This window comes from Oreochromis aureus, linkage group 14 (assembly GCF_013358895.1).
Source record: "Oreochromis aureus strain Israel breed Guangdong linkage group 14, ZZ_aureus, whole genome shotgun sequence".
Classification (NCBI taxonomy): Eukaryota; Metazoa; Chordata; class Actinopteri; order Cichliformes; family Cichlidae; genus Oreochromis; species Oreochromis aureus.
In genome coordinates, this window is record NC_052955.1 from 4,650,630 (window position 1) to 4,677,515 (window position 26,886).

The 26,886-nt window shown below is 41.3% G+C and overlaps 1 protein-coding gene across 1 annotated transcript in view; it reads left to right on the plus strand.

The window, feature by feature from the left end:
• Positions 1-26,886, plus strand: part of myo7aa (myosin VIIAa) — a 63,107-nt gene that overhangs the window by 27,591 nt on the left and 8,630 nt on the right. The window contains exons 15-44 of the mRNA XM_039622819.1: positions 1,333-1,468; positions 2,368-2,474; positions 5,579-5,716; positions 7,237-7,395; positions 10,559-10,651; positions 11,921-12,015; positions 12,596-12,680; positions 12,764-12,982; positions 13,349-13,456; positions 13,784-13,993; positions 15,917-16,123; positions 16,448-16,624; positions 17,047-17,136; positions 17,427-17,554; positions 17,823-17,949; positions 18,070-18,189; positions 18,287-18,460; positions 18,657-18,884; positions 19,366-19,533; positions 19,746-19,863; positions 20,632-20,758; positions 20,933-21,102; positions 21,193-21,383; positions 21,849-21,973; positions 23,616-23,773; positions 24,572-24,725; positions 25,124-25,279; positions 25,379-25,484; positions 25,572-25,685; positions 26,223-26,310. Coding sequence (XP_039478753.1) covers positions 1,333-1,468; positions 2,368-2,474; positions 5,579-5,716; positions 7,237-7,395; positions 10,559-10,651; positions 11,921-12,015; positions 12,596-12,680; positions 12,764-12,982; positions 13,349-13,456; positions 13,784-13,993; positions 15,917-16,123; positions 16,448-16,624; positions 17,047-17,136; positions 17,427-17,554; positions 17,823-17,949; positions 18,070-18,189; positions 18,287-18,460; positions 18,657-18,884; positions 19,366-19,533; positions 19,746-19,863; positions 20,632-20,758; positions 20,933-21,102; positions 21,193-21,383; positions 21,849-21,973; positions 23,616-23,773; positions 24,572-24,725; positions 25,124-25,279; positions 25,379-25,484; positions 25,572-25,685; positions 26,223-26,310 — 4,276 coding nt within the window. The remainder of the gene's footprint in view (positions 1-1,332; positions 1,469-2,367; positions 2,475-5,578; positions 5,717-7,236; positions 7,396-10,558; positions 10,652-11,920; positions 12,016-12,595; positions 12,681-12,763; positions 12,983-13,348; positions 13,457-13,783; positions 13,994-15,916; positions 16,124-16,447; positions 16,625-17,046; positions 17,137-17,426; positions 17,555-17,822; positions 17,950-18,069; positions 18,190-18,286; positions 18,461-18,656; positions 18,885-19,365; positions 19,534-19,745; positions 19,864-20,631; positions 20,759-20,932; positions 21,103-21,192; positions 21,384-21,848; positions 21,974-23,615; positions 23,774-24,571; positions 24,726-25,123; positions 25,280-25,378; positions 25,485-25,571; positions 25,686-26,222; positions 26,311-26,886) is intronic.

A 26,886-nucleotide genomic window follows, 5' to 3' on the forward strand; every position in this document is an offset into this window, starting at 1 on the left:
GCCTGCATCTTGGGTCCAACTTCTGCCTGCCACACAGCGTTTCATGACACACCTGGTCTTTGATTCCCCAAAGTTCATTTCTGTGATGATGACGGTATACGTGGACCAGTAGTGGAGCATTTAGCAACCAAAGAACCCGAAACTCTCTGCAGGAGCTGAAGGACACCAGAAGCATTTAAAAAAAAGAGTAAAAACTTGACTTACATTTACCATCTGAACAAAAGCACGACTGCAGATAAAAGATGTTACACAACTGTTATAAAGCTGTTGGGACCAGAGAAGCAGAAACACTGTGCTCCTTACAAACTGAGCAGAAACTGTATATAAAAAAGACATGGCTACTATGACAGCTTCTATTGGTTCATGGAGTCTGCATTTTAAAAAACGTTAGGAAACCTGGTAATCAAGTGTGACATGAAGCGGACTGGACACCTTAAGCTCCTCCCACAGGAACCAACCATGTATGCAGTTCTCAGTTTACTCACATAGGTGACATTTTTCTATAAAAGAGTTCCCACACATAAAACACAAACACAAAAGTTCATGATGTCCTATTATTGTAAACTGGATCAGCCTTCCTTATAATTTCCATCAACTTGTCAAACTCCAAAACCCACCTACTATAAAAAGATTTGGAAATCTCCTGTTTCCTGTTTGACTTCCTGGATCTTTAACATAGTGGTGACATGGAGCCAGTTAAGTTAATCAGATAAATAGAGGAATATATTTTAATGTTACCCCAAATTAGTCATTTATACTGTATGAACATGATGACAACATGGATGCTGGGGAAGATTCCCACCACATATTAGGCCACATTTGTTTAACTTGGCTAAGACTTGGAGGAGATCAGTGAAAGAATGGCGAACAAAACACTAGCTTTACACTCACAAATGGAACAACACTCTATTTTGCCTTCTTGATGTGACAGAATAATGAAAATTGAGTCTGTTGAATGGTTACGGCTGTGAGGAAGCGCAAGTAGCAATAGATTTGTATTTATTAACAAGAATCATCCACTTTAAGCTCGTGTAAGAAGAGAAACTATCCATAGAAACCAAAACCTTTTTTTAAACTTGTTTTTAAATGTAAAGGGTCCTGGGGCATAGCAGCCTAAGCCTAGGCGCACACCCACTGAATCACAGTGTGCTGCACACTGTTTTCACACAACAAACAGTGTGTTGAAGATTTTAGTCAATAAGGTGTCAGCAGCTTGTTCACAGCTTGTTTCTGCTGCCGCCAAGTGGCCCAAAGCCAGTGTTTACATCTTAAAGACTAGAAGCCTTGTTTTTTAAACTAAACTCTCACATTTTTCCCATCTGTCTCCTGCAGGGCACAGACACCACCATGCTCAACAAGCTGAACTTTCAGCATAAACTCAACACAAACTACATCCCTCCAAAGAACAACTACGAGACTCAGTTTGGCATCCAACACTTTGCTGGAGTGGTTTACTATGAAACAAGAGGTCAGAGTCACTTCACACACACTGCAGCATTAAAAGATGCAGTTACTACAAGTTTTCCATTGTTTGAATGTACAGTAAAAGAGATTTTACGGAGCCAGTCAGGATGGTTTTCCAATGTCTGGCTAAATAAAACTACCAAAACTACATACAGCCTAAAATCCTGCATTTAAATTCTTTGACCAAAGTTTCACCTAATGAGCTCAGTGTATGTACAAGTAACGCACCTGACCGTGTTTTTTCTAGTGTATGTCAAAGTGGGCATCAAAGCTCCACCAACCTGCTCTTTAAACCTTCTGTTTATGACTTTAGTGGTTCATATTCAAAGGTCAATTTCATGCAAAGAGTCACACGAGTCACTGGTTTAAACTTGAAACTGATGCGGGATGGATGTTCGCTTGAAATCGTGTGCAGTGGTGGGCGTTGAAGTATGTTTGCTGCCTGTAGCTGTGTGTCTGGATCTTTATCCCATTAGCAGAAGTGTGTATGCAAAACACACTGAAATAGAAATAACAGCATGGAAGCACCACTTCCATTTAAAAATGTTTTACTAAGTTAGAGCTGAAAACAATTCTTCTGATTGATGTCAAACCTATTACTGAAACTTATAACTGAAAGTTTCTTCACTGGATTTGGGCCCAAATTACACATCTGTATATATCCACATGTCATTTCTCAGGAAATCACAAATGTAATCTTTATAAATGTATTTTATGTCTTTTTCATGAATGTCAGTTCTTGTACAATTATTATAATTTTTTTAAACTTCTTTAAACTTCTACAAATAAATGTAATCACCACTGACAAATAAATGTAGTAAAATCAAATGAGCAATGTTTAAACCTTTGATATTTCTGAGATGTTGACGTGTGTGTGTGTGTGCGTGTGTGTGTGTCCTGCAGGTTTCCTGGAGAAGAACAGGGACACTCTGTATGGCGACATCATTCAGCTAGTTCACTCCTCCAAAAACAAATTCATCAAACAAATCTTCCAGGCTGATGTAGCTATGGTAACACACACACACACACACACACACACACACACACACACACACACACACACACACACACACACACACACACACACACACACACACACACACACACACACACACACACGTATTAAGAAAATTAACTAGAAGACCATTGTCAGAGTTGCCAGGCCTGTGTGACCACACCAACACTGTCACCAACCAGGTCCTGAACTGGAACTTAAACTAAACACATGATTGGTGGATGCTGAGATTGGAAGCATTCCTCTGTGTTTGTTAGTGTAACAATTTGGAAATTTAATAATAACTTGTTCAAAGCAGATCCTGCTTTCCTTTATTTCTGTCATATTGTTACTCTGGTGAAAAACATAAAACATGACTAGAGTTTCAAATAAACAGGCCCTGATGTCTCATCTTAGGCACATGGCCCCACCCACCTCATGTTCAAACCTGCCGTTTGTAAGGGTCAACCAATGAGAAGAGGGCAGCCATAATCAAGACCCAGTATATGAAAAATGAGGATTTGTTTGAGCTGTTAGAACCCAAGGATGGAAATAAACCGAAGACGTCCACTTTAGGATTTGTGTTACTAAATTTACATTTACTTTGCAGTCCACTATCAGATGTAAAAGCATTCAGATGCTGTAGGAAAACCACAAACCTGGCAACTCTGATAACAGCGAGTATGCTCTATGGGTCCCTGAATGCAGTGGTCCCCCATCTAGGAACCTCTTGACTGAGTGACACGTTAATTTAAGAACTGCAGGAAGTTTTTCTGAGCTGTTCGTCTCCTGCATGCTGTTGCATGTTTCTCTTTAAAGGCCAGCCCAAAGATAACATGTCTGACTTCTTTGTCTTCCCTCCCTGTTTGTCTCTTTGTGTGTTTGCATTTGCATGTCTGTGTGCTGCTTCTGCCAGTTTCTGTGTGGTTACGCTCCTGTTAGTTCCACCGCAGCTCCATCCAAGGTAAAGATGAGAAATCAAACATCCCAGCGCTGCATCTTCATCCTCTTCATTTTCCCTTCTATTTCCATTTCATTGATTCCTCTCTGACTTCAAACATGGTCTGAACATCCCATAGCTCACATACTTTTGTCATAGCTGAATCAGATTCAACCAAAAGGCTGATGAATACAACTCCATGTCAACTATGGTGGTTATTTTCATACTGTGTGTGCTTTCATCCGAGAGTAATGTCAAAAGATTATACTGTAGCTCACCGATCATTTTATTTTCTGCCTTTAAAAGTGTTTCAGTAAGCCTCATGTAAAAAGAAAAAAACAAAAACAAACAAAAAAACTTTTATAAACAGCTTCATGTCACATTCATTGTAATTTTAGTCTTTTATACTATTTATTTTGTGTGTTTTTATTTTTACTTTTAATTTATTTACCCTTTCTTTATTGCAACACAGTCACAGGATATATTTGAGCCATCTTTTAAAAAACATCATTTATTGTTTGTTTCTTATCCATTTTACTGCGGTGATACTAAACAAATTCAAAGTTAGTACTGCAGTCGGCGAGGTAAAAACTAGCATTAGTAAATATTACCAAAATTTTAATGTAGTTAACAATAACATATAGCCGTAACTTCTTTTCACAAACCATCTGCGGGCAGAAATCGGCAAACAAACCCCACCGAGCCTTTATTTTATTTTTTATTTTTTATCTATTTTGTTTGTTTACAAATTAACATTATTTTGTGACATCAGATGCTTCTTTAGCAAACTACTTGACATATTATAACATTTAATATTTACTAATGAATACTTTTTAAAGTTTTAAGGGCAGCAAGGTTTCTGCTCCACCTAAAGCTTTTAATAAATATGGATTATATTAGTATTAAAGTTGTTTTAAATAATCGAACCAGTGGTGAATCCAGACCTGTACATTAATTTGTCTTTAATATAATTAAACTTATATTTATATTTTATCACCTGAATGTATTAATTGCAGTGTTGTAATACATGCCTGTTACCGCTCGAGGGCAGTAACGTATCTACCAGCCACACCTGGGTAAAGACGAACACCTCCACAGACTGTGACGAGGTTTATTTGACGGTGATCGGTGCAGCAGCTCATGCTGTGAAATCTGCGCGCTCATGTAGCTTGAAGGTAGAAATGATTGAACGGGGTCAGATTTAGATCAGGTCGCTGAGTTTAGCCTGCACAGGGAAGCAGCAGGTGATCTGTAAACAGCTCAAACACCGGCTGAAACATTCATTTCTACCTGAGTGAGGCTCAAATACAAACATGCACGATGGAGGAATGTTAGAAAATTTTTCTCTTTATAACCATAAAGCTCAGTTAGCTCTGTGCTCACGAAACTTTGGTAAGAAGCTCACTTTTGTTTCTCAAATATCGCTCTTTATCATCATCATCATCATCATTATTATTATTATTATTATTATTATTATTATTATTATTATTATTATTATTGACTAATGTAAATCTATAAATCTTAATCTAACTGACGATTTGTAAGGCTTCTCCGGTAACTAATGTTGAAATAGTTTGTAAAACATGGCTGCAAGAAGTTGTAATTATTAATGGACAGTAACGTGATTATTTTTTAGACTTTTAATTTTAATTAATATAATGTTGCTGAATAATATAAAAATGATTTTAATTTTTTTTTATTTATTTTTTTTCATGAGCTTATTCATAGTCTGGAGGAAAATGTCGCAAAACTTTTTAAATTAAGTCTCAAAATTCAAGAAATTTCTTTAAATACACAAATAATCAGAAAGTTATTGTTGTTATTAAAACTACATTGTTGTGAGTGATGCTATTTTACTTTAATTTAAATGATGTGATTAATTTTAGTTTTAAAGAAGTTTTACAATAATTTTAAAAACAGGGCTACAACAGTTTTCTCTGGCTGAGCTGATTGATGCATCAGTTAATTGATTGCAGCTCCTTCCTTGTGACACAGTCGCTGCTCAGTCAGCAGGTTTGACTGAGTGAAGCTGAAGCGTCAGACTTTTCTGTTCAGAGAGGAAAGAGGTTTGTGTCCGAGCTCAGGAAGAGCAGGAGGAGTCCTCATTGTTTCTAACAGGGTTGTTGCTGTGTGTGTGTGTGTGTGTGTGTGTGTGTGTGCGCGCGCGCGCGCGCGTGTAGGGGGCAGAGACCAGGAAGCGTTCGCCCACCCTGAGCAGCCAGTTTAAAAGATCTCTGGAGCTGCTGATGAGAACTCTGAGCGTCTGTCAGCCGTTCTTCGTCCGCTGCATCAAACCCAATGAATACAAGAAGCCGATGGTGAGTCTGACACGCTGTCCGCGGATACGAGTCGGGGTTAAAACAACAGCAGTTACTGGAAGTCTGCAGTCACAGGGAGGCAAAACATGTCTTTGCTTAGTTCAGTGTTAAGATGAATTACGAAGGTAAACGCATATTAAAAGAAAAAGGTTGATTCAGAAGTTAATGCAAATTAGAAACTCTGCTGCAGAGGAGGGGCACTTTAGTTATGAAGAAGTTGTAGAGGTTAACATGATACAGTGAAATAGTAAAACAGTATTTTTACTTTGTTTTGCATTAGAAAACTTTTTTTTTTTTTTTAAATTTATTTCTGTCCAACCCTGCAGATACCTGATAAACTACAAACCTGTTTTTATGCTTTGTACCTTCCATAGTGTGTAGGGCTTTCTTTGTTTCCTGTCATTAAAACATGTCGGAGTCATCCTCACGATGTCATGTGGAATTTATTTCCTGCTAATTTTTGAGCCGGAGCAAAAATGCATGAAAAAGTTTTTAATCGATTAACGATAGAAATGGATAAAAGCTGATTTAAATTAAGCTTTTGCTTGTTTTTCTCTCTGTAAATCTGATTCCCATAACCTAATTTCCCTCCGTATTTTCCCGTGGCTCTCCACTCTCTACCTGCAGCGACTCCATGTCTGACCGTTACCACAGCCATGGTGACAAATAAAGATGATCTCTTTAAATTCAGGCTGTGCTGTAGCTGCAAGTTTGAGGGGTATTTGTGTTACAGTGCAGCACAAAGATAAGTCAAACGTTTGGACCTGACCTGTATCCTGAGTTCAACTCATATGTTTACGTATCCTGGCAGAGTTTTTTCAGAAAATATGAATGCTGCTACAAAAATGTTTTTCATTCATGGTTGGTGGTTTCAGTAAAATCATTTATTATTTGTAAAAGAAAGTGTTAGCATGGTACCATACACAATGTTGACACACACAGGTTTAAATGACTACTAAAGATGATCGTCCTCACCTGTGATCTGTTTGCTTGTAATGAGTTTGTGTGCATAAATGGTCAGTGAGTTTCTGGGCTCCTGAAAGATGCCGGTGAAAGCAGAAGACCTCTCAAAGGATCTGCTGGAGAACATAGTTGAACTTTATAAAACAGGAAAAGGATATGAAAATATAATCAGGGAAATGAGAATGCCGGTCAGCAGAGTTCAAACTGTAATTAAGAAGTTGAAAATGAGGGATGAAGAAAAAGCCACAATAAGTTCAGCTGACAAACAGGATTGTTTGAGAAAAAGTGGAGTGGCTGTTTAAGATGCACAGTGAGGAGGAAAAATGGTGAAATGGTTAATGGGTTACTTAATTATAGAAAAATAATAGTATGTAGTGATCTAAGGGAGTTTCATGTTTAGATAGATTAAATAAAATATCCCTGTTCACCCGTCATGTCTACTCTCAGCTACCAAGTACCAAATCTTTGCAGCTATGACCTTTAACCTTTCTCAGCTTCTTCAGCCAAAGCTGGGACCTTGTCAAAAAACTGTTCCAGCTTCGTGTTTGTGTCTGCAGCTGTTTGACAGGGAGCTGTGTGTGCGTCAGCTGAGGTACTCAGGTATGATGGAGACCATCCGAATCCGCCGTGCTGGATATCCCATCCGCTATACCTTCGTGGAGTTCGTCGACCGCTACCGGGTGCTCATGCCTGGAGTCAAACCGGCGTACAAACAGGTAGAGTAACTACAGGTGTGTTGATGGGTCTGGTGGACGCACCGTATTATTGGGTTTTTTGGCCTCCGTCAGCTCTCTTGCCTATGGGGTGCCTCAGGGCTCTGTCTTGGGACCATTATTGTTTTTGTTGTATTTACTCTTTCTTCTGCAACTTCTTAGCTCTTTCTCTGATATTTCATATCATTGTTATGCAGATGATATTCAGCTATATATCTCTTTTAGGCCACCTGATGTTTCTAAGCTCCAAATCTTGCAGTCCTGCTTAGATTCCGTTAGAGATTGGATGGCTGGTAATTCAACTAAATGGTGATAAAACGGAAGTCATTGTCTTTGCTCCTGAGAAATTTGTTCCCCTCGTGGTTAAAAAATCTAGGCCCTCTTGCTTCTTATATTAAATCATCCATTAGAAACCTTGGTGTTACACTTGATTCAGCTCTGACGTTGGACACACACGTTAAATCTTTGGTTCACTCTTGTTTTTACCATTTAAGATATATCGCTGAAGTCTTCGAATAGTGATTATTCCATTGTGTCATCTCGCTTAGACTATTGTAATTCATTTACTTGCTTAAGTAATGCCTCCCTGTCAAGTTCAGGGTCCAATTTCTGACAAAGCATCATAATCATTCACTTATAGGGTCCAATTTAAGCATAATCATGACTTATAGGGCCCTGCAAACTTACTTAAGTGATCTTCTTCTTTCTTATCACCCCAGCAGGTCCCTGAGGTCTTGTGACCAGGGGTTGCTTTGTCCCTCATACAAGGTTAAAAACAAAAGGTGACAGAGCGTTTGTATCAGTGGCTCCCAGACTCTGGAACTCGCTCCCTTTGAGTTTGAGATCTGTGGACTCAGGTTTTTAACTGCTTTTTAAAAGACATGACTATCTGTTTAAACTCGCTTTTGGTTAATTTTGTTTTGTTTTGGATTTTAATGTCTGTTTTCTGCTTCTGTAAAGCACTTTGTGATTTTTATCTTGAAAGGTGCTATATAAATAAAATTTAACTTTTTTACTTTTTAAATCAACACACCCAGAATAATTTATGTATTCCCAACTCCAGGTACTCCAACTCTTCATTTTTTTATTGGAAAATGTAGCAAAAAAGTAAAGATCAGAAAAAGTTCATCAAGTATAAATGAAGCAAAGTTTCTCATCACGGTTGATGACCAGTTTCAAGAAAAAAGAGTTTCACTGTGTGATTCTTGCATTTGATGCCTGGAAACTGTCCTCTTTTTGCACAGCGCAGCTCTTCTTGTTGTTGTTGCTGGACATGGGACAGAGTTTGGATCAGGAACGTCTCGTGATCAGGACGGTTTTCACAAATGGTGTCATGGAAGTTCAAAAGAACATTGGAATCAGTTATGAGTGCATTAGATTTTATACCAGAGCTTTTTAGGCAGTCTTTACCTGTCGCTTCTTTCAAAACTAATTTTCTTTCTCTTAATGATGTGACTTAATGACTTAATTAATTCACAGTTGAGTCAATTACATATTCACTGAAATAAATAAAATCATTTAAACTCAAAATAATCAAGAACTAGTGACTCAATACTTTAATCAACTACAAAATACAATCAAGTCATCATAGTCAGGCAGTTTTTAAATCAATTTTTAAAATCTTTGATTCATTTTTATGGTTCAATTTAAACATGATCTGGTTTGTAGACGTGGAAACAATAAAATTATTTAAATACTCAATGTCTGAAAATTGCAGCTGTCACATTAAAAACCTGACGATGGAGTAACTGCCTGAAAGTTCAATTCAATTCAATTTTAAATATAGCAAAATCACAACAAAAGTTAAAGTTAAAAAGTAGATGCACAATTTTAAAGGAAGTAAAAAAACAAAAACAAAGTTAAAGTTAAAAAAATGCACATTTTTCTATTTTTGTGGCCACACCGATGAGGTGTCTTAAAAAAACAAAAAAAGGCTGTAGGAGGAGATCAACGGTTTTATGGTAGCATTTATCTGACATAACCGGGGGTCACGCAGCTGCATTCAGTCCCTTTTACCTTAACTCTGAACTTTTTGGTGGTTTAAAAAAAGCACTTGTTGTCTAACTGTTAAAATCTCTCCAACTGGACCAAAAACATTTTTGAGATTCAGTGAAAATCTTTGTGCACTGATAATCTTATATCACAGTATTCATCTGTGTGAAACTCTGGTCTGAGAGAGCTGCGGATCACCTCAGCGTTTCGAGGAGGGGCACTTTAGTTATGAAGAAGAATTTTGTTTTTTTAACAAATTAATTTGTTTAAAAAAAAAAAAAACCTCTGCAAAGTTTGGTTTTTTTTTTGGAATTGGAGAAAAGTGTTTGTTTTACTTCAATTACAACAGAACTGAGCTTGGATAAGTAATTTTGTAGCAGCTGTAGCTTCTTCTTAGGGAATGTGGCCTGCTGTGTAGCCTCTGTGTGACATGGGCCCAGCGGGGCATTGCTATGGGAAGTGAGCGACTGTCTCTCTTTGTTGTGGGTTTGTGCGTGCGAGAGTTTGTCATGAGGGTATTTTCTGGTGCCACACATGTTTTCACTGTGCAGTTTTTCCCACACTCCCACCACCTGCCTGTTTTTCTTGGAACATGCATGTTATGTTTCCTCGACCCCGCCCTCTGCCGCTTCACAGGTCATATTTTGTGTGTTTGTCACTTTGAAAACATTTGTATTTTTAATATCTGACTTATTATTGCAGTTAAATACGTGTCGTGGGTTTGACCTGTGTTCATTGTGATTAAGTTGATGTTTATTTTGCTCAAACTTGGCAAATTCAGTGAAAGTCATTTTGGGTTATGTTAGACAAAGAAATTTTATTTCTAAAGCTGTGGACATGTTTGAGATTCCAGGCATTACTTGCAAATGTAATCCCTGTGACTTAGAAACTTAGGATATAGAATTCCTTGAACACTATTCTTTGCTCCATGTGATGTCAGTGAGAGAGGATATGCCTTATATGGTCATCTTGGACACAGCTCTGTGAGCACAGCCTGTCTGAGGACCAGCCTGTCTGGAGAAAGTTGGTTTGAAGGGTTTAAAGAGCTTGTTTCACACTGAGGCCCAGTATGAGATAAATGAGGATTATTTTTGAACTGTGAATCATGCAAAGCTACTCTGGTAGAGTTCAGGAATAAAAATACATTGCTTGATACTGTCTCTGTTTCCATCAGGAGGACCTGAGAGGAACCTGTGAGAGGATTGCGGAGGCCGTGCTCGGCAGAGACGACGACTGGCAGATGGGAAAAACCAAGATCTTCCTCAAGGTACTCCTGCATGCAGCCGTGTGTCCACACAGGGCAGAAAAGCCGGCAGGGTGTTGTTCAAAGTCTCAGACTTGGTAGGTGCTACTTCTCATCCCAGCCACTTCACACAGCTGCAAACAGGACCAGTGTGAAACTTATCACAGGGCTCACTGCATTTCCAAAGATCACTGATGCCGGGCTAAATGCTGGCACAGCGTAAACTACTGTTCTCTTATCTTTCCACTGAGATGTCTTTACACATTATCTAGAACTTCTTTACATTCTCGTCTCTGACTCGCTCAGCTCTTGTTCATCCCAGCCGTGAATCTGCTCTGGTTGTTTCCAGTCCACACGTCTGCTGATGGGAAACACTGCGTGTTTTAGTTTCCAGTTGTCTATCTGCCCACTTTATACAATCATGTATTGCGGATCAGGTCAGAGGTCACGTCTGTTAGCTGGCCATCCCCATACAGAGGTTAAAAGAACATATCATCTGGCTCCACAGTGTAGTTTGACGTGGCGAGCACAGCCTGTCAAAGCATTTTTTTTTTAATTTTTTTTTTAATAGTCACTCTGAGAGATTGCAGCACAGCCGTTATCTTCATTTTATGTTTCTGCCTTTTATCTTCTTTACTTCCTGCATTCAAAGCGCGCATCAACGATCGTTCCTGGGAATAAAATGTAATTTTGGTGAAGGGGGTGGATCTTCAGCCCTTAAATCATAGTGGATACAATGTGACACTTTCACCATCAAAGTGTTTTTAGATTGATAAGTTGGGGGGTGGAGCACTGAGATGTGTTGACCGTGGTGGAGTTGAGGCTCATCTCCCTCAGGCCTCGCTGCTCGGCCAGACAGGAAGTACAGCAGGAAGGAGAAAGTTCAGTGGGTGAAAGCAGAGCAGTGCTCACGCTTCCCCGACAGGACGTGGTCAGATCAGCCTGCATGCGGGTGGACAGATGACGGGAAGAAGCTGTAGGTGTTTACATTCAGCTGTGTGTCATGTTAGTTGAAAACTGTCAGCTTGTGTATCCTGCCTGTGTCCTACATGTTATATTTTTGGAAAGCAGATATTTATATTTTGCCACGTTAGCTGGAAGTGACAGCTGCTCTATTTCGGTTAAAGTACACTGACTTTGATCCTCCTGGCTTTTCCTCCAGGACCACCAGTAGGTGACTTTTGTGGTTTTGAGTAAAATGTCTCAGATGATCACCTAAAACTTTCTCAAACTGAGTCAGAGCAGAGAAACAGAACCGTGCAGAGTGTGTTTTGTGTTTATTATTCTGTCCAGGATCATCACGACATGCTGCTGGAGATCGAGAGAGACAAGGCCATCACAGACAAGGTCATCCTCATCCAGAAGGTGGTTCGGGGTTTCAAGGACAGGTGGGTCTTCAACGTTTCTCACAGACTGAGATTTTATTTTATATATTATATTTTATGCAGCTGCCAGTGATTCTTATCCCGGAGTTGAAGTCAAACATCACACTCTCAGACCTTAGCTTGCAATGGTGTTGTTCTGCACCTGCTTAAAATTGACACTTCAGCATATCTCCTGAGTGTGACTGTCATCACTAGCTGCAGTCCGAGCTGGAGGAGTGCGCCCGTGAGACTGTGAGGACTGGCACAGATACAAGTTGGCCAGGAAGCCAGTTTAACACAAGACAGGATGAGTCGGGGCTATTCGGGGGAAGAGCAACAGAACTTTCAAAATAAGACAGTGGGCATGCTAAAGGAGTTACTAATGCTACCTGTGCACTTTACCCAAGCATGTGTGGGGAAATGCCTTTATTTCTCCTGTTTACTTTTCTGTTTTCTTTGAAAGCAGAATATGAGACAAACAAGTCTCTCTGTGAATGCTACTTTAAAACAGTTTCTCGGATTCTGGTAAATGTTTTCTGTCTTTGTATGAACAGTAAAACAAGAGGTCATACAAATAGTCATTTCTGATTATTTTCAATTTCAGATCCAACTTCCTAAAGATGAAGAAGTCGGCAGTGCTGATCCAGAAGACGTGGAGAGGATATCAGTGCAGGAAGAACTATGGAGCTGTGAGCATCGAGCAGCAGTTTGAGAAAAGTGGAAACAAAATAAACTCAAAGACTCGCTGAACTGTCCTCCTCTTTACTTTCAGATGCGAGCTGGCTTTTCTCGCCTCCAAGCTCTGGTTCGTTCCAGGAAGTTGTGCGCATCATATCACGTGGCCCGTCAGCGAATCACAGCCTTCCAGGGTCGTTGTCGTGGCTTCTTGGTGCGTCGAGCATTCAGGCACCGGCTGTGGGCCGTCATCACCATCCAGGCCTACACGAGAGGAATGATCGCTCGACGACTGTACAAGAGGCTGAAGGGAGAGGTACACACACACACACACACACACACACACACACACACACACACACACACACCAGTGCACGCATACGTAAAACTCCTTTTACACACACAAGTTTTCAGTTTTAGAGATGATGAGATCACGTTCATGTCATCAGTTTATAAAATCTAGAGCTTGATAGATTTTATATCGTTTTATACATTATAATTTCTATGCTTCTCTTGATTTCTTTGTTAAATTAATGCTTGGCCTCAAAGTGTCATTACATTTTTCATAAAAAAATGAGGCATTCAAAAGTTGAACTGCTGCTGTGCCGAGGGTGTTTTGGTAGCTGGCTGCTGCAGTTTTGATTTAGTCTTTAATGGTGGACTCCTTCATTTCTCCTCTCAGTACCGGAGGAGGCTGGAGGCTGAGAAGATGCGTCTGGCTGAAGAAGCCAAGCTGAGGAACCAGATGTCTGCAAAGAGAGCGAAAGCTGAGGCTGAACGCAAACACCAGGTGAACAAATTTAACATCTGACAACATTTAAAACATCAATCAAGCAGAGCAGGGAAGTGGATAATAATAATTTATCATCACGTTTAAATTCACTCCTGACTGAAACCGAAACTCCCACAGAGCTGCTTGAACGTTTGACAGTTTGTAAAACTGGGTCACAGTTCTCTGCTTCAGCACTTTTTTAATGTGAAATAAAGCAGCAGGTACAATATTTCCAGCTCCATATTTGAATTATTGGACTCTGCTTGTGCCGTGCTTCTTGGAGAAAGAGAAAGATACAGGATTGTTCTGTATTTTTGATATCTAGTGCAATTTTTCTTTCTTCAGGAGCGTCTGGCTCAGCTGGCCAAAGAGGACGCTGAGCGGGAGAAGAAGGAGAAGGAGGAGGCTCGGAGGAAGAAGGAGATGGTCGAGCAGATGGAGAAGGCCCGCATGGAGCCTGTCAATGACTCAGACATGGTGGACAAGATGTTCGGCTTCCTGGGGACCACCAGTTCTTTCCCGGGTCAGGAAGGGCAAGCCCCTGCTGGCTTTGAGGTGACACGACCAAAGTTTTCCTCTTGGCTCAAGACTTGGGTGTTCGTCTTGTAATCGTAAGGTTGCCGGTTCGAGCCCCGGCTCGGACAGTCTCGGTCGTTGTGTCCTTGGGCAAGACACTTCACCTACCGCCTACTGGTGTTGGCCAGAGGGGCCGATGGCGTGATATGGCAGCCTCGCTTCTGTCAGTCTGCCCCAGGGCAGCTGTGGCTACAACTGTAGCTTGCTTTCACCAGTGTGTGAATGTGAGCGTGAATGAATAGTGGTATTGTAAAGCGCTTTGAGGGGTCCCGAAAAGCGCTATATAAATGCAATCCATTATTATTATTATTATCATTATTAATGAACCGTTTTTTCATAAAGGCCAAAGGTACAGTTACCCAACGTGTGTAATCAGTAAAACTGGTCCTGTTGGCAAAGGTGTCTGATCAGGAGGAGGGAAAATGAATCCTTAAGCCCCGATCATTAATGTTACGTCCCCCCGTGAAAGCTAGGCGATGAGGGTGGGGGGCAGTAACAGTTGGATCCGGGTGAAATGAAAAGAACGCCAGGCAGAGGTATTTAGCACAAAATAAATCTTTATTATAATCAAATACCTCAATAATCATTTAAATAGTAACAACGAAAGAGACAGCACCGCTGCTTTAATGATAACTCAAACAGATCAACACAAAGAGAATGGTGACCACTTCAACAAACAGAACAACTATAAGGCTGCAACAGAAAAAGACAGCAACGCTGCTATTAACGATAACCAGGCAGGCCAAACAAAGTAATGGAGGCCGCCGTCACTCAAGCAAAAACACTGCCCAGTTGAGCTACTCACAAAGAGCCACGCACGGTGGGGCTGGTCACACTCACACACAGCAGGCCTTTCCACACCTAGGCTGGAAACACACACTGACCAGCACAGAGGAAACCCACCAGAAACCTCTCCCACTGCTCCTACCACTCCACACCGTAGGCAGGAGACTCACACACGCAACGCGGAGACACCAGAGAAAGCCACCCTCCCACATCCAGTCTATCCCCAGCTTATATAACCTCAGAGAGGTGATTGCTGACTGGGCCCAGGTGGTAAACGAGGCCAATGAGCAGCAGCTGTGTCCTGGGAGAGAGAAGAAGCGAGAGAGAGACAGAAGGGTGGAGCAAGAAAGGAGGAGGCGGAGAAAAACACCACACCCGCACAAGGGCAGTTTCAGGAGGCCCAGCTAGGGCCGTAACAATTAATAACGCCATTGTCTGTGTGTGTGGCATGACTGCTTACTCAAATACGCAGCTACACATCAGTGTGTTGGTCCTATTAAAAACTGCAATCAATATGATAAATCTCATAATCCTTGAAGACTTAAGTGTTTGGGTAGATTTGAACTTGCCTGGACTCTCCTAAATTTGCAAACTTTTATTTATATTTCCCAGTCATCCAGGAAAAATTCAGGAGAAAGCTGTGAAGAGAACAAAACTCTTTCTGAAAAGAAGAAAAAAATAAATACAGGATCTGTGTTTGGTGAAAAGTGTCGGGTAGTTTGTGGTGGAGTTGTTACTTTAAGCGCCTTGAGGCAGCTGTTGTTGTGATTTGGTGCTATGTAAATAAGATTGAATTGAACTGAATTTAACTTTGTGAATAACAGACATGGCAGATTTATAGGGCATTAAAATCAGATATCATGTTGGCAGTTATTTCAAATTATTAGAGATAACCAAGTCATCCATCCAGTGCAATTACAGCTTTAGATAAATAAGAATGTGTGAGGTAAATTTTTTCTCTAAAAAGAATGACCTGTTTTCAATAACATTACTGCAGGAGTGCATGTTTCTGAGACTCAGTGATAGAGTTGAGGGATTTTTGAAGTTGGAATATTTGGAGAATTTGAAAAACTTCTGGAAACTTCAGCAGACAGTAAATTCTCATCTTCTCTGCAGGATCTGGAGCGGACCCATCACGAGCTGGAGGAGGAGGATCTGGATGAGGCTCTTCCTCTGCCCGAGGACGATGATGAGGAGGATTTATCGGAGTACAAGTTCGCTAAGTTTGCTGCCACCTACTTCCAGGGCACCACCACACACACATACGTCCGACGACCTCTCAAACAGCCGCTGCTCTTCCACGACGATGAGGGGGACCAGCTGGTAGGTCTGACCTCTGGCCCCACAAACGTAAAAATGTATTTTGCAAACAACTGAAGACATGATTGTTTTCAAAAAGTCCACACGAAGCTGTTGCTCTGCAGCGAGCTTTGCTCTTCTCTCAGGTTTAAGCCTTAATTTAATTTAGACGTAATGAGTTCAGGGAGGTTCTGACTGTGTGCATCGGTTACATACAGTCTGTGCTCCAGTATGCTGATGACTGGTGCGAGTACTAAGACCTGTCACCAGCCAAGAAGGAACCAATGAAGGAACAAACAATTCACCTGATGAACCTCTTGTTTGCTTGTGCCCTGTGCATCTGCTCAGGCTGCTCTGGCGGTGTGGATCACAGTGCTGAGGTTCATGGGCGATCTCCCGGAGCCAAAGTACCACACAGCCATCAGCGACGGCAGCGAGAAGATCCCCGTCATGACCAAAATCTACGAGACGCTGGGGAAAAAGACGTACAAGCGAGAGCTGCAGGCGCTGCAAGGGGAGGGAGAGGTGAGGAGGAAGAGTGACGGACGAGTAAAGTTTAAAGGTTTGAGCGTGTAAACGCTAACATGAGCTAAAAGTGACATTTCCTTTAAAGAAGTTTCAAAAATCCAGTTAAGATTAACTGTTGGTTCCATGGGGTTATGGTCTGGACCACCAGAGGAACCTAAGCGGGGGTAAAAGGTGAATTTAGCATTTTGATTTTCATGTAAAGTTAATTAGGAGAAGGAAAAAAAGACTATTTGTAAAAATATAACCAAGCATAAAGAATAACTATAAAGTATGAACTGTTATTCAGTGTATTCATGTAACTGATCTGTTTTTAATATTTGTTACTTCATATAGTTTCCAAAGATCCAGAATAACAGGGTGCAGGTCACAGTGACTGTGTAAAGGATCTCTGTGAGCTGATTTCCTTCTCTCGCCTCCAGACGCCTCACTCTGACAGCCACAAGAAAAACAGCGTCCGACACAAACTGGTGTCCCTCACCCTGAAGAAGAAATCCAAGATCACCGAGGAGGTGAGAGAGAGAGAGAGAGAGAGAGAGAGGGGTGATATGATGCTGGTCTTGTTTTAAATATGAGCAGTCTGAGACTGAAAATTCGCTCCACATTCTGCTTCTGGTGCAGAAGGAAATCTGGATTTGAACTTCATGTTAAAAACATGAAGTCGGACTTTATCTCAAGCTCAGACATATTTATGAAGATATTTTATTTGATCAATTTCAAATCCATTTTGGGTCAAATCCATAATTTTGTGAATAATCCTGCTAACATATAGGCAAATTAAGCATCATCTGATGCTTTTCAGGTCACCAAGCGCCTTAACGATGGTGAGTACAGTCTTCATGGCAACAGCATGCTGGAAGATCGTCCCACATCCAACCTGGAGAAACTTCACTTTATCATCGGCAACGGAATCCTGAGGCCAGGACTCAGGTAAACAAACTTACATAAGTGTGTCCTTGCATATAAAAACTGGACGTGTGGAGGAAAAAACTTGTATCTAAGCCGCTCTTTGTATATTTCATCAAATAGACCTTCCGAGATGTCACAGCGCCGTGGCCCACTTTGAAATTTCAAAGTTTTCCTATTTTCAGTGAAACTTTAATTTGATATTTCTGAGATGTTGGTGTGTGTGTGTGTGTGTGTGTGTGTGTGTGTGTGTGTGTGTGTGTGTGTGTGTGTGTGTGTGTGTGTGTGTTAGGGATGAGATCTACTGTCAGATCTGTAAGCAGCTGAGTCAGAACCCGTCTAAGAGTTCTCACGCTCGCGGCTGGATCCTCATCTCTTTGTGTGTCGGCTGCTTCGCTCCATCAGACAAATTTGTGAAGGTCAGTACGTCCAACGTTTAAATTAAAAACACAAATTCTCAATTACAATAATTTTTTTGTGGTTAGTTTATTTTTATCTGTGTTGGTATCTACACATTAGCCATGTCCTTTTGATTGCAGTATCTGAGGAACTTCATCAGCTGCGGGCCTCCAGGCTACGCGCCATACTGTGAAGAACGTCTGAGACGAACATTTGTGAATGGGACGCGAACGCAGCCTCCGTCCTGGCTGGAGCTGCAGGTATAAACCATAGACTGTATATAAAAGGCAGACATGGCCATTGTGACTTCACCCACCGTTTGCTGGAACTGTTTCTTTTTGTGAAATCAACGTCCAGGCCACCAAATCGAAGAAGCCCATCATGTTGCCGGTGACGTTCATGGATGGCACGACCAAAACGCTGCTGACAGACTCGGCCACCACAGCAAAGGAGCTCTGCAACGCCCTGTCGGACAAGATCAACCTGCGAGACCGCTTTGGCTTCTCGCTGTACATCGCACTGTTTGACAAGGTGAGCATGCACACGGCATCATATGAGCTCCGAGGCATGATCTTCCTTTCTAGCACCTGTTAGTCCTCACGCTCTGGAACAGTTTGGATCATCTGGATCTTTCTCAGAGAGCTTGTGGCCTCTGCAGGGATGTGAACCTCTGTTTGTTGGAGAAAAAAAACAGTCACCAGTTTGCACCTCTGATCTCCTCCTGCAGGTCTCCTCTTTAGGCAGCGGGAGCGACCATGTGATGGACGCCGTGTCGCAGTGTGAGCAGTACGCCAAAGAGCAGGGAGCTCAGGAGAGGAACGCCCCCTGGCGGCTGTTCTTCAGGAAAGAAATCTTTACGCCGTGGCACGAGCCAACAGAAGACCAGGTCGCCACCAACCTGATCTACCAGCAAACCGTCAGGGGCGTCAAGTTTGGAGAATACCGCTGTGACAGGGTGACTACATGTCCTTTGTTTTGTTCTTTGTTTTCAAAGAATAGTGTTTAGGAAGTGCATGCTTTTTTTTTTTTTTTTTTTTTTTTCTCCTCAGAGCTAGAACAGCATTTAGGGCAGACGCATGAGCTGGAGAGGAAACCACAAGCCTCATCTAATCCTCGAGAAGAAGCAAACAGAAGTGTGCTGTTTCCTAAAAACTACATGAGGAGTAAAAATAAACTAAATAAAAACGCACGTGAAGGGAAACTGAAGCAGTGATTGTAGCAGGCTGGAAACATTTCTGCTCAGTGGACATTATAACATAGAGATGTGACTCACTTTTGTAGTCAGCCTTCAGTGGGCTTTGGAGGAACTGCAGATTTTCAGCATTAATAATAAGCGTAATAACTCACGTGTTATGAGCGCGATCCACACTGATTAATGTCAGGCTGGCTGAACAGGAGACAGGACAAACTTTTTAAAATTTATTCTGTGTCTCCAGGATGACCTCGCGGAGCTGGCCTCTCAGCAGTATTACATTGACTACGGTTCAGAGATCCTCCTGGAGCGCCTGCTGAGCCTCATCCCATCTTACATCCCGGACAGAGAGATCACCACCTCCAGATCAGTGGAGAAGTGGGCTCACTTCATCATGGCTGCTCATAAAAAGGTGATTATCACCAGTTTTTAGGCAGGCTTGTAGATGAACGTGATTCTGTTTGTCTTTTAGAGCCAACTGCAGCTTAAATTGTTGAAACGCTGAAATGTCATATCTAAACAAAGAGGTTTAGCTTGGACGTTATCTGTAGCAGTATGATAAATACATGTATTTTATTTATTTTTATTTTCACATGTAAATGTAATAAACATCTCTGTGCTCAGAGCATCTACACCCAGAAGAGGTTCGACCCTCAGAAGGTGAAGGAGGAAGTGGTCGACTTTGCTCGCCACAAGTGGCCACTGCTCTTCTCTCGTTTCTATGAAGCCTTCAAGTTTTCAGGTGAAACTTTCTTTTTTAATTATTTTGAACAACTTTGGTGACATTTAGTTAAAGTGTAAAAATACTGAACCGTGTTATTGATTATTGGTAAAATTATTTAAGGTTTAGTTCAACTATGACTGAAGTTACTCAGTTCAATAAAATTGTATTCTTATAGCACCAAGGCGCTTTATATTGTAGGTAGAGATGCTACAATAATACAGAGAGAACCCCAACAATCAGACGGCCCCCTATGAGCAAGCACTTGGAGACAGTGGGAAGGAAAAACTCCTTTCTAAACTCTTAAGGAGCTGCACAATCACCAGTCATTTCCATCCACTGCTTGTTCCTCCTGTCATAAAGCAGTGCAGCTAGCGAGCGCTACAGTGACGCTCAGCAGTTTGTTTTTTTGCCTCGAGTGCTGCAACACATTAGTTTTTCCACCTCCACTACTGTGCTTCTTGTTGTTAAAGTAGTTCCCTTTTTAGATAAGCTGACGTTCCCGGGCTTGTGTTGTTTTTGGGCACTAGGAAACGTGCCTGCATAGGGTTGCTGTAGCATTGATATCATGATATGACACTTTAATGTTATGTAAAGTACCAGTGGCATTGTGGACGATGTGGCACCTTCAGTCCGTCATCAGACTGCTTTTCAGTCCACTAACTTTGATACAATGTGACACGAAAATAAAGACGGATATTGTTTAAAGCAAAATAATTCAGAATTGTTATTTATCCATCTTGGTTCTGTAAATTATTTTCTTTTTTTATTTTGATCTTTACTTCTCAGGTCCCAGTCTGCCTAAAAACGACCTCATCGTCGCCGTCAACTGGACGGGAGTTTATTTTGTAGATGAGCAGGAACAGGTCCTCTTAGAGCTCTCCTTCCCAGAAATCACTGCAGTTTCCAGCAGCAGGTGAGGCCACCTGACACTTATATCTGACCTGATTCTCTGATCTGAGGGCTGTGAGTGAGGAATGAGGGAGTTAAGAGTTTCAGTGTATAAAGTGGAGCCTAAACTTAAATGTAGGTGTTTCATCGTCACCCTGGACAGTGAAGCCGGTCAGTGCGTATTTTGTTTTTCTTTCAGGGGAGGAAAGCTGCAGGGTCAGAGTTTCACTTTGGCGACCATCAAAGGAGACGAGTACACCTTCACCTCCAACAATGCAGAGGACATCCGGGACCTGGTGGTGACCTTCCTGGAGGGTCTGAGGAAGAGGTCAAAGTTTGTGGTCGCCCTGCAGGACAACCCCAACCCCAGTGAGTCCTGAGCAGAGAGGCACACTCAGCTTCGAATGAAATAAATTCAGTGTGGAAAAGATTTACAAAGAGTGCCGTTTTCTTCCTCAGCTGGAGAGGAGTCCACGTTCCTGAGCTTCCGGAAAGGAGACCTGATCCTGTTGGACCAGGAAACCGGCGAGCAGGTCCTCAACTCTGGCTGGGCACATGGCATTAACGAACGAACCAATCAGAAGGGAGATTTCCCAGCGGACTGCGTCTACGTCCTGCCCACCATGACCCGGCCTCAGCAGGACATAGTGGTGAGAAGGAAAACGTACCTAAAACTTCTTTCTCTGATTTTCAGAGGAGAATACAAAAAATGTGACTACTGGGCACTTTCAGTCATTTCAGAGCCACCTTAGTTACTCCTCCAACCACCTAATGAGCATCAAACCGACCCAAAAATAGACTTTCAGCATTTTAAGAAGACTATAGCCAAACATCAGAAGAAGTAAAAAACAAAAAGAGGACGGCGGATATTGTACGCACAGCAGCAAAAAGCACAATAACAACTGTTAACAAAATTATATTTTTATTACATTTCAAAACTAAAATTGTAAAAAGAATCAGCTTACGTTCACATTTCCTGTTTGAGTTTAACAGTTTAGAGATCATATACTGCATATAAAAGATGGCCCACTGTGATGTCACAGATGCTGCCGCTTTAGGTTGTCTCTTGTGCTGTACACAAAACGTGATGCAGTCTGATGTGATCCAACTATCAGGCGCTGGTCACCATGACACCCGAGCAGCGACAGGAGTCGGTTCGTGTCTCGCAGGTCGTCATGGTGGAAACTGATGACAGAATGAAACCCTACACGCTGGAGGAGTTCTCCTACGACTACTTCAGGTACACGGACCAAAAAACATGTTTGATATACAGGTATCTATATACCTGTATATCAGATATCTATATATCTATATCTATTAGGGGTGCAACGATACACAAAATTCACGGTTCGGTTCGATACTTTGGTGTCACGGTTTGATATTTTTTCGATACAAAAAAAATGTTCATGCCTTTTTAATTTGTCATTTATTAAAATTATAAATATATATTTTAACTCAAAAGTACAGTTTTTAAATTTAATGTTGCTGAAACAACAAAATAATAGAATAAAATAAATCTATCAGATCGAGACTCACTCATCTTTGGAAAAGAGTTTATTACAGAGAAATGGCTCTTTCCAAAATAAAAGCTATACTATACGCTTCTTCTGGGGTATATTCTCAGCAGCATATTAAACATTTCAGGTCCCATAAAGAGGATCATGTGCTAACGGCTGTCTAAATGACTCGGGTAAAGTTTGTAGCATGTGTGCTTGTTGTTTTTGTCTGCTTCCACTTGTCTTTGCACTAGGATGATGTCGGCATAAATGTGCAGTCATATTCGTTATGTTCCCACTAGTGCTGTCAGTGTTAATATCGTTAAAATGACACTAACGCCATAACGCGGCAAATCTCCGTTAACGAGTTACAGCGGATTGCCCCGTGCCTGAGGCTGGACGGTGTCAACACGCTAACAAGCTAACTGCGCTAACGCACTAGTTCCCACCAATGTGAGCATTGCGTGGCACATCCGACATACTGTTTTACTTTTGTCCATGAGGCGCTGACCATCAGGGTCATACTTCACATGAAAACCAAGATAGTTCCAAAGGCCAGATCTGAATGAGGGTGGGGAGGTTCAATTCAGTTTCCAGGCAGTTGCATTTGCAGCAAGCAGCTTTCTTGCCATGGATCTGCAGCGACAGCTGTTGCCAACTCCTCAGTAAGGAAAATCTTTGGTTGTCCTAAAAGTCGCTAGAAGTCGCTAAATGCGTCATCACCTAATTTGTGGTCATGCTAATATAATTGTAACATTCCAGAGTGCATCGTGGAAGAGACATAGACTCCTAAATGCATTTAGAGTTTATTTAGAACTACAAATTAATTTCTTTTAGCAATTATTGAATCACACTTCAACCCTGCTCCTTTACCGCTTGGACCGGCAAAAGTGACAGAAATAGGCACTCTGGTGGAGTTACTTTGTGTGTGTGTGTTTATAAGTAGTTTTAAACCTTGAAAAAACAGTTGATAAAAGTAAATAAAAGAGTAAAAGGGATTTCTTTTTTAGACTTTGCTTCTGAAACAAATATGCGACAAAGTCGCTAAGTTGGCAACACTGCTCGACAGTGCAGCCTAGGCGGAGTAGTCGACTGTAGATCCACTGAGCGCTCAACACAGACAGCATCGTCAGAAGAAAAGTTGATGAAATAAATAAAATTTTGTTTGCACATATGCGTGCCGAACCGAAAGCACTAGATAGATTCAATATCGATACGAGTATTGTTGCACCCCTAATATCTAGATAGATAGATAGATATAGATGTATGTGTAGAGAGAGAGAGAGAGAGAGAGAGACACACAGAGAGAGAGAGAGACTATTTTTCTGAGGTTTCTCTGGCTTCATTTCTGAGTCCTGCGATCTCTCTGTAATCTGCTCCTGTCAGGCCTCCTCCCAAACACACCCTGAGCCGGGTGATGGTCACGAAGAATCGTGGGAAAGACAAGCTGTGGAGCTGCACCCGAGAGCCGCTGAAACAGCCGCTGCTGAAGAAGGTCGTCAGCCATGAGGAGCTGGCTCAGGACGCCTGCATGTCCTTTATAGATATCCTTTAAACTGCCAACTGGTGGATCACCAAGCAGACTCTGATCTTATGTTGTGTTCAGACTAACCGCACAGCCATGTGTTCACAGCCTTCACAAGTATTTTTATAAGTATTTAAAAATACTCATAAGTCAACTTCATAACTCAAATTCATAAGTATTTCAGTCATTATGCAAATGTACTGTTTATAAGGTTTGGGGAAACCTGCAGTCAGCTGAGACTGAAGAAGTCACTTGGATGAGTGATGAAATGTTTCTCCCACAAAACGCTACGTCCAGATGAACAGATTCAGCTTTTGGAGCTTCACAAGTATTCACCGTTAACAGTAACAGCGTTCATCTCTCTAAGATTTTAGGGCCATTCTAATTAGATGATCTTCTGTGTTTCTATCATGGTTTCAGTTTTGTCTCTGTTATGGCATCGTTAGTCTTTCCCTTACAGTGTAAAATACAATCAGATGGAGGTTAGAAACACCTCTTAGAAGCAGGTCAGGGTACTCTGCTATAACCTACTGCCACTTCTGATACCTTTACACATTTACCTGGTGATTTATTTTGAAGTTTTATCAAAAATGACTTTAATTTCAGCTGTCACCAGGCCATAAAACCTGCATGTAAAGAATCACCAGTCAAATCTGATTAAAAATGCTCAAACTTAAAAAGCCTTTTTTGCCCCCTGGAAGTTAAACGTCTGCCACTGTCTCTGCTCTTGGAGAATTCTCTATCCATTTTTTTTATAATCTCTCTGCTTTTATAAGCAAGTACATGTGTCAGGGTGATTCCTTGACCTAGAGCCCACCTATCATGAAGTACATGGGCGACTACCCGTCCAAACGGACTCGCTCGGTGAACGAGCTGACAGACCAGATCTTTGAAGGGGCGCTGAAGGCCGAACCGCTGAAGGATGAGATCTACTGTCAGATCATCAAACAGCTCACAGACAACCACGTCAAGTGTGTAAATTCACTTCAGTCACTTTAATTTACACGATGAGGTGCATGTAGATGAAACTCAGATTTGTGTTTTCTTTGGATGTGAAATAGATAATGATGCTGTTTTGTGCCGACCTGTTAACCTGGCAGTCTGTGGTAGAGTCGGCCTCTAGTGACCATTAGAGGAACTGCATTTCTCCCACATTGGTTTAATTAAAAACCCCAGAGATGCTGCTTTGTCCATGAAATGAAGCAAAAGTGCTTTTATGTAAAATAAATTGAGTAGCAGAAGTTAAAACTCTAAATGTTCACATTACTTGTTGCATTCAGTGGACAGTCATCATTCAGTCATGTCTGTGGCTGCAGGCAGACTTAATTTTTCTGTGCAGAAGCTGAAGGTGAGTGTTGTGTTGCTGCAGGTACAGTGAGGAGAAAGGCTGGGAGCTGCTGTGGTTGTGCACTGGGTTGTTTCCTCCCAGTAACGTGTTGTTGCCGCACATCCAGCGCTTCCTCCAGTCCAAGAAGCACCACCCGCTGTCTGGAGACTGCATGCAGAGGCTGCACAAAGCGCTGCGGTAACACCTCAGACTTTCAGCCTAAAACACATCCATCATATTTGGTGTTGAAATATTTCTTTTCCAACCAGTTTTGCTCCTTTTTGTCATCTTTAACAGAAATGGATCCAGGAAGTACCCTCCTCATTTGGTGGAAGTGGAGGCCATCCAACATAAAACGACCCAGATCTTCCATAAAGTCTACTTCCCCGACGACACAGACGAGGTCAGACACACAAGCCTGCAGGTTTAAACTTTCTCTCTAAATAAATGTGTTTGAAAAATGAGCCTTTGTGTTGTTTCACACCTGCAGGCGTTCGAGGTGGAGTCGAGCACCAAGGCGAAGGATTTCTGTCAGAACATTTCCACCAGACTGCTGCTTAAATCTCCCGAAGGCTTCAGCCTCTTCGTCAAGATCTCAGACAAGGTCAGAGGTCAACGATGGTTTCTCAAAACCTCAGAGTATTACAGCTTTACTGGTTTCAGGAGGTTTTCCTCAAACCAGTACACAGCTCTAAAGAAATACTGGGATTATTAGATGTCTGTCATCACTATTGTCCCTTTACTGTTTGTTCCACCTTAACCACAAAACGCATACTCAACAGAAGGAACTTGCAGGTTTCTGTATACAAATACATTGAAGTGTACATGCAAATGACACAGTTATGATTCTGTGTGCAGTTTACAAACCATTTCTGTAAGGTGCTAAAATTACTGCTATATGGTTGAATAGGTGTCACTTTTATATTGCATTTGAATTTATTTATTTTTTATTCTTTTGATTGTTGACAGTGGAAACCATCACTTCCTAAAATTGATGAGTTCTTGCTTTTGAGTCTTGCATTTAACACTTGATTAAAGCTGCTATCTATAACAACACAAATCTTTAATTCAGAAAGTTTAAGTTCTGTAATTGGTTCATTAACTTCACGCTGATGTTTCTGTGTGTGTGTGCCCTCTGCAGGTGATCAGTGTACCTGAGGGAGATTTCTTCTTTGACTTCGTCAGACATTTAACGGACTGGATCAAGAAATCTCGTCCGGCTAAAGACGGTCGGTACCAGCGTCCGTGTTAAAAATATCTTTGGGTTGAGTTCAGGACTTTTCGTTGATGCTTTGAAGTTAAAAGTAAAACTGGGAATTATCAATGAGAAGTTCTCGTCAGACAACTGTAGGGGCTCTCTGTGTACATGTGGCTACACCAGGACTGAAATATTACCCAGGATTCCTCAGGTCTTTAAATCATTAAATTTTTTTAAGTCTCTCTAATCTGATGTGTCGTTACTGTTAGCAGCATTTAGATTGATTCATTTCAATACTTTACAATATTTTTAAGTAACAAGTAAAGTTAAGTGACAAATTAAGTAATTTAAGTAACAAACTGCAGATTTCATGCTGATCAAACGGCTCCACAAAACTTCTGTGTAACCTTCATGACAGAGATCGGACACGATAAACAGGTTAAATTATAAGATGTTTTTCACCACTCACACCGGCTGTGTGTGTGTTACACACTTGTGTTCAGAGGAAATAAGACAAGTTGATTACATTCAAAGCAAAAAACACAAAGTGAGGAGGAGTAGGCATTCCTGCTGTGTAATATAAAGATGTATGCATGTAGCCACTGTG